The 8,156-nt window shown below is 43.5% G+C and overlaps 1 protein-coding gene across 10 annotated transcripts in view; it reads right to left on the reverse strand.

The window, feature by feature from the left end:
- Nucleotides 1–8,156, reverse strand: part of PDE4B (phosphodiesterase 4B) — a 530,398-nt gene that overhangs the window by 38,760 nt on the left and 483,482 nt on the right. For 8 of the 10 annotated variants that reach the window (XM_072730657.1, XM_072730658.1, XM_072730662.1 and 5 more), the window contains one exon: nt 1,256–1,368. In XM_072730657.1, the coding sequence (XP_072586758.1) occupies nt 1,256–1,368 (113 nt within the window). Of the gene's footprint in view, nt 1–1,255; nt 1,409–1,645; nt 2,108–8,156 lie in introns of those variants that run through there. The other 2 variants (XM_025983195.2, XM_072730665.1) reach the window with 2 other exon arrangements.

Here is an 8,156-nt window from a genome sequence, read left to right on the forward strand (position 1 = left end):
TAAAAAGAGTCTATTCTCCCCCCACCCCAGCCCCCTTCAAAACCTCTAAGGGCTCAATGCTCAGACCCTTTGAACAGGAGCCAGTAAGCCTTGATAGGAAGGTGATACTTTTAACCCTAGTAAAGAGGGAGTAGGGACACACATTCCCTAGCGAACCTCAGGGCTGGAAAGGGCATGTTGGCAGGTGTGGAGCAAAGCTCTTCCGGGACCCAGAACCTTAAGACAGTAATACAATACCTAAGGCTAGGATGGTTGGGGATTCTTAAAATGCGTACTTATAAGGGTCCAGCGTTAAGGTTTTCCATTAAAAACAATAGCAGTAAGTATATACATATATACACACACACATCATATATATTTATAAAGTTAGCATTCTCCAAGTTGGGGGGGGGGTGGGAGACAAACAAAAAGCAGCAACTCTCACTACATAGATTAGCACTCTAAATCCAGGTGTTAATTAAACAAATGATATAATGATAGATAATTAAAACCCTTCCACATTAAGTTTTGTCTGGGAATTGTAAACAAAACTATTGTTTTGAAGTATGGTGGAACTTTTTTCAAGTAATTCTTCGAAAAGCAGCAAACTTTTAAAAAACATAACCTTCTTTTGTTGGAGATAAAGTATATATTGTTTCCTTTACAAAAAAAAAAAAAAAAAAATCTTGGGTCACACCAGCATCACAAAAGAAATATTCGAAAATCCCAGAATGTCCTTCCGAGAAAAATTTCAGAATTTCTAAAGCTTCAGGGCTAACCATTCTCTCCACTGATATACTGAGGTCACGTTATCGTTCAAATAATAATAATAATAATAATAATAATAGGTCTAACACCTGATTGCAATGCAACGTGTTGTCCATTTCACCCTATGAATTCATTCAGTCTATCTACCTGACAATTGTCTTTAAAAAAAAAAAAAAAAGGGACCTTTCAATTTTGCACAGTGATTCGTGAGCTTTAGAAGCACCTCTCCCCTTAGACATATTCTGAACTACATCAATTAACAACACAAGTTTGGTTTCTGGGAACGAAGGGGGGTTTTTAGCTTTTGCCCTAGCATCGAGGCGCAAGCAGAGTGTGGCAGCCGGGGCGGAATCCTCGGAGGCAGCGGTGCAAACCCGCGTCGCCCGCGGCGTCCTCGGATGCTCCCGCGCTGCAGGCCGCGGCCGGGGCGCCCGGGGGAGCGCGGGGGCCGCGGGGGCCGCGGGGGGCGCGGGGGGCGCGGGCAGCCAGGCGCCCGCGGGCCTCTTACCTTGTTAGAAGCCATCTCACTGACGGAGCGGTAGGTCTGGATGGTCTCGAGCTGGTCTAGGCACCAGTCCAATTCCTCCAGCGTTTCCATTGCTAATTTTTGATAAGACTCTTCTGCAAACAAACACACAGGCATGTAGTTAGGCTGGAGCGGCTGCAGGCTGTCCATCGCCGCGGCCCCGCTGCCGCCGCACACCCCGGAGCTACTGAAGGTGGCCCCGAGCTCCTTCATGCTTCGCGCGCCGACTCCTGCCTTCCAGCTCCCTGCACCAGGAGAGCAAATCACCGCGGCGCTCCGCCTGGGATGGCTGGTGCCAAGGCTTCGCCGCCGCCCCCCCCCCCCCAGCACCCCCCCCCCCCCCCCCGCGGGGATGAGGTGTCCGCGATCTACCAAGAAACTTCCTCCGAGGAAGAAGGCGGGGAACCATCTCCCAGAGGCTCATCTGCATACATGTGTCCCAAAACTAAGGGCAGAAGCAGTGAGTTTTCTCAGGCTCTCTCTGCCTTAGTCATCCCGGGGCTCTTTAGGGTGCGTGATGTCATTTCTGAGCGTTCGCAGGCTAGAGGAGAAATGAGAAAAGCCTTTTCTCATTTTTGCTTTTCTTCTAAATGAAACGCAGGGGGGGAGATTGGGAGGGTGGCGCGGGGTGGGGGCGCTGACAGTCAGCGTCGGGAGGCGAGGCGAGGCGAGGCGGCCGGTCACTCATTCCTGGGAATGTGCACACAGTGCAGTGACTTCTAACTCAGCTAACACCGACCCCCAGGAGCTGGAGGTGGTGGCTCTTCCTCCGCTCTTCTGACTCTCTCCCTTAAGGAAAGGCAAAGTGAAGTTTCCCTGGTAAGACTTGGGTCTGAGAGAAACTGGAGTTTTTTACACGTTTATGGGCCACAGTAGGTAGGCAGCTCTTGTTATACTAAACAAAGCTAAAACTTCTCTTCTCCAACTGTCAGGATCACTGGGAAATTCTGAACCGGACTTTCAGGTGGAGCCAGATGGGGACACTGCAGAATTTCACTTTGATTAAAGTGGGGTGCTCTGGTTTGTGTTTACAGAACTCTATAGACTTTCTAGAAATGTTTCTTAATGGTCCATTCAAAAAATATTATTTTTAAGATCTTTTTTTTTTTTTTTTTTTTTTTTTTGCTGGGTGATAATAAAGTTCTTTCTGAATGGTCACAATATATCAATTCCATACTCAAACACTGAGGAGTCTGGTCTAATACTCAGAAATATTGACTTAAGATCTCTATGCTAGTAAACTCTGAATTAACTTAATAGATAGATGCTGGATGAATTAACGATGCTACAGATGGTTATAAAAAGTCAGACTCTCCTGCAACCAGGACTGATTTTGAAAGGAACAACATTCATTAATTCTACCAATCTTTCTGGAATGCAAGCACATAATAGGCACTAATAAAATCAAAAGTCTTGTTTGGAATTCTCCTAGAGAGATTACATACATCCCTGTCAAATTTAGAATACATTTTTCCTATATTCATACAGAAGTCTGAAGGAGACCACATACCCTTTCATCATTATTTGAAATTTTGTGTGTGTGGCACTCATACTTGAACTGGAAGAAAGAGAATAAGCACAACAGACTCTAAGAGACTGAGATCACTTGACCACAGACGCACATTTCAAAGAATAGATGTTTTATGTATTCCTCGAATATGCATACACCTCAGGATAGCTTGGGGTTAACATTCAATATCCTGTATGTCATACTTAAAAAGCCCCAAAACCACTGGAGGTGTCTTCCTCTATTTTTTTCACACTCCTCAACAATGTGCAGACAAGAACTGAGGTATTTAGAGTAAAACTCATTTCAAGTCAGACTTACACATACCTTCTCCTTTCCTCCCCAATTTTGCTCAGCTGCCTCAACTTGAAGAATCTCCTCACCCCCTAGTGTGTCCAAAACACTCCCTTATTCCCTCTAGTTCCCTCCAGAGGAGCACTTCTTCCAAGGAAGCTTTTCCTGAAGTGCCCGAACCTCTTCTATCCCATTCCCAGCCTCTCATTCAAGGAAAAGTCCAACTACTTCCCAACTACTTGGACTTTACCACCTTGCTGTCCATATCACCCCGTGGTTCTCTGGTACCTGGGATGCTCAGGGCTTTTGAATTGGCTGATATGCAAAATGACTGTAAGATCATCTATCACTGTTCTCCTTCTTGGAGAGGGAAAAAAAAAGGGATCCAATTTCCACTCAGGGTTGACAAAAGAACTACAATAATTATAGCAGCAGAAGCACTAGAAGGAGGGAGGACTTTTCAAAAATCCACAATTAAGGGTTACCTGCCCAGCTCATTCCCGGTCTGTGACCCAGAACAAGGACACGTGAGCTCCTAGAATTAGTATAGTAGTGATTTGCCAGTGACCAGCCGGTGAATGTGACAGGCCCTTCCTCTCCACTGTCCTTTCTTATTCTGGTCAGCTACAATATTCTTTAATTCAAAGTTTTTTGAAGTTAATGTGGAAGTTAATGACGATTTGTTCCTTTTCAGATTCTTGATCTATAGTCAAGACTTTGTGTCTCATTTTAGACCCTTCTTATCACAGAGACTAAAGTGGGAGGCACAGATGTCAGAGTGGGCTGAGTATATGGACATCAAACCCCTGCTACTTCTGGGTAGTACAGCCAAAAGAAAGGACGGATGCTGCTCACGAACTTCCTGGCTCCAGCACCAGCGCCAGATCTGGTACCTACCAGATACTCAGTAAATACGCAGAGGAATGGAGACCAAAGTGCCTGCCCAAGTAGCCTGCAAATACTTGGATATCTAGAGGCTGAATGGTGCATCTGTCGTAGTGTGGCTAGCGCACCAGTTCTGGAGTGAGACTCCAAGCATTTTGAGTTTCTCTTCTACTGCTTACTGAGTGATGTCGGACCTCAACTTCCTACATCTTAAAATAAGGATAAGAATACTTATATCATAAAGTTATAAAGGGATTAGACGAGAAAGCATTAAAGCTTCTGGTATGGTAGCCAGTTCTTAGTAGATGATCAATCCAGAGAAGCATAACTCTTAATAGTAATCAAAGTAACCCAGGGCCTGGCATTTGGGAGTAGTGAGGGATAGGAAGGGAGATAGAGGACTTGTGTAGTCCACAAAGGGTGGATGGAGCTACATAATTCATGGGGTCCAGTGCAAAATGAAAATGCAGGGCCTCTTATTCAAACAGCAGGAAAAGTGCTGTTGAAAGTAGTAAAGTATGAAACTCTTTTTTTTTTTTTCTTCTTCTGGAATCTCTCTCTCTCTGTCTCTCTTTCTCTCTCTCTCTCAATCTGTCATACTGGTATTTTTTGGGTTTTGTCTAAGCTTTTTATTTTAGGATAGCTCTAGATTTACAGAAAAGCTGAAAACCTAATATAGAGAATTCCTAGATAACCCATGTTTAGGTTTCCCTACTGCTGACATCTTACATTATTATGGCACATTTATCACAATTCATCAATGGCATGGTGTTTTATTTACTCTCTAATACTGTGTTCCCTCAGGCATAAGGATGCCACAAGGAGAGTGCAGACCCTCACAGGACCCCAGCCCCTGCATCCGGTAACTGAGGGCAATACACAGTTCACAAGTTACAGGGCTACCCTTATCTGCCAGCTGCCAAACTCATCTCCTGTGCCCCAGCCAGGGCCAGGCTCTGGGGAAGTCAGACATTTCCCTTCCTCACCGTACCGATGCACCACACCACAGCAGATAGGTGGCCCCTAAGTATGCCACAAGTTTGGCATGGGGCATACTAGACACCCAGATCAGAGGTGGACAAGACGCTCACTCCCACCAAGACATGTCCTGGCCTACCATGGTACTGCCATGCCAGCCCAGGCCAGGGATGGCTGCGACCATGCCCCATCTGAAACTTTGCAAGGCACACATGCCCAACTCAGACCCTTTCTGCACCTGCACCCTGAGGCCCCTCTGGGAATGGATGGCAAGGATGAGGGATGCTGGATGAGTTCTAGGGTGCCAGGGATCAAGGAAATGGGTGGCTGATAACATGTCCAGGGGAGGCAGGCAAGTGGCAGGAAAAAGGTGGGACAGCCTAAGAACCAAGGCTCCAAGCCACTGGAGTAAGTATATTCTATTTTACCCTCAGATTTCACTTACAAAACATAAGATCAAAGATAAAATTATTATAAGTTTCAAGATATCAACTATGGGGCCCTGCTGGATACGGGGCACTATGCATCTTGCACAGGTTGCATGACCGTGAAGCTGGTCATTTCCTGTCTTACAAAAAAAAAAAAAAGGCTCTGAGAATGAACAATGCTTAATATCACAGAAGCAAGGCTCAAGGGGATGGGAGCAAGTGATGGGACCATGTATGGTCATGGGATTGACCCTATTTATCACAAATTTCCAGAGGGACAGGGAAAACCAAACTCCCATGTGTTCTTCCCTCTACCAAGAGTGGCAAAGAGAGATTTACTTCCTCTTGTAGGTCTGGTAGGAATTGCATTTGGACCTGATAAACAGGAAGAAAGAATGGATAAATAATTATAGTTAATATTAATCTGATAATAATATGTGGCATTCATAAATCCCTCTCCTCAAAGGAGCTCCAAGGACACTACTCATTTATCCTTGCAACATCTCTGTGGTAGCCACAGGTATGAAGAAGAGGTATGATTATCTCTAATTTACCTTAAGGCACAAGCCAAGAAGTCAGAGGTTAAATTACTGGAGCAGGATTCCTGGCAAGACCATATCTTGGTCTCTTAACTAAAGGATTCAGCTCCACACTGAAAATGCACGAATCCCTGAAAATGCTGATTTAGGGTGGCATCTTCCCCTTGGGTATTTTCTGTTTAAAATTGTGTAATTGCTTTCTTAAATGTTGTCACCTTCTTGAGTCTCCTCTTCCCTTTTCTGATGTATCTAACGCAGTCAGTAGCGCAAGGAGACTGTGTGGTATTTACTCAGAAGACTTGGTGTGGTTCTGGTCCTTCATCTTGCTTCAGCTGGCTGACCTAATGCAAGTTACCTAAGTGTGCTGAGACTAAGTTTCTTTATCTGGAAAGTGAGGGTTAAGAAGAAAACTTACCCTATTCTCAGTGGGAAGGAAAATAGGAGAATGTCCACAAAACCAGACTGTCAACCTTTAAGTATTGTGCACATTTTGTAAATATCACATTTATTATTACAGATGGGATATAGATACATTAGAGAAAATTACAGAGAGGCAAACATTTGAAATGATAAAAATGGCATGTTTTTACTAAGATCATTATTAATCCTTTTGTGCATATCTGTTCATGTATGTGTGTGGAGATCATACTATACAAACTGTTGAGTTACACTTGTTTTAATGGTTTTCCAATTCAACTAATACTTAGCCCACATTCCAATTTCCCCAGGTTTTTTTCTACACAAATCCAGTAGAAATGTGTGTGTGTGTGTGTGTGTGTGTGTAGAGAGAGAGAGAAAGAGAGAGAGAGAGAGAGGTGTTGGAAAGGACAGACTCAGAGATGGGAAGGGAAAGGGTAATGAGAAATCTCAGCCTGGCCACAAAGAGCTAACTCCTCATAGCTGGAAAACATGGAAATAGATTTTAGCAGTAAGGAAGTCAGTGACCCAGCTGGTAACACACCTCAGGTATCCTAAGAGTTGGCCTCACACTCAGTGCAGGGAAGTGTTATAATGCAACTGATCTCTGGGTAAAGTGGAGACAGAGGCCATTTACACACCTATATCATTTAAATTTTGAAGCCCTGAGTATCATAACTTTTTTTTAATTTTTATTTATTTATGATAGTCACACAGAGAGAGAGAGAGAGAGAGGCAGAGACACAGGCAGAGGGAGAAGCAGGCTCCATGCACCGGGAGCCTGACGTGGGATTCGATCCCGGGTCTCCAGGATTGCGCCCCGGGCCAAAGGCAGGTGCCAAACCGCTGCGCCACCCAGGGATCCCTCATAACTCTTAATACAGATGAGAATTTAGCAAATGAGAGCATCACATTATAGCCCAAATATAAATTTTCTACAAATAATATCTCAATCCAATTTTTTATTGAGGTATGACTGACATACAAAAGAGCTGTGCATATTTAATATGTACATCCTGATGAATTTGACGATAAGCATACACTTGTGAAACTGTCACCATAAACGACGTCATAAACTTAACCATCACCTCTAAAAGTTTTCTTCCTCCCTCTGTGGGTATGGGTGTGTGCATGTGTGTTATGAGAATATTTAACATAAGATCTACCCTCTTAACCAATTTTTAAGTAAATGATATATTATTGTTAACTATATGCACTATGCTATACAGTAGTCTTTAGGACTTACTCACTTTGCATATCTGAAACTATGTGCCTTTTTACCAACACCTTCTCAATGCCCATTCCCCCAGCCCTTGGCAACTACCACTCTACTCTCAGCTTTTATGTATTTTACAATTTTAGATTCCTGATATAAGGGATCATTCTAAATACAACTTTAAGATAGCTCCATATGTATCAGAAACATATCCATCAAGTCATTTCACTTTCTGCCCAAAGACAGCACATAGAAAGAATATAAATAACCTTTTGTTTAGCTTTCTCATATAATTGGCCTCTTCCCAGTAGAAAAGGTGGTAGTTATTTTCAAGGTTATGCAATAGTTAAATCAATCAGAACAACTGTCTCATGCAACAACAGGGATGAATCTAATAAATGTAAATGTCAAGCAAAAGAAACCAGATATTGCAAAGCACATACAAATGGGATTCAATTTATATAAAGTTCAAAAGAGGCAAAGATGAATCTAGGTTATCAAAAGTCAAGATACTAGTTACTGTGGAGAGCTAGTGACTGGAAGGGACTTAAGGGGGGGCTTCTACAGATGCTGGTAATGATCCATCTCTTGCTCTGACTACTGGTTACATGACTTTAAA

This window comes from Vulpes vulpes, chromosome 12 (genome assembly GCF_048418805.1).
Source record: "Vulpes vulpes isolate BD-2025 chromosome 12, VulVul3, whole genome shotgun sequence".
In the NCBI taxonomy this organism is placed as follows: domain Eukaryota; kingdom Metazoa; phylum Chordata; class Mammalia; order Carnivora; family Canidae; genus Vulpes; species Vulpes vulpes.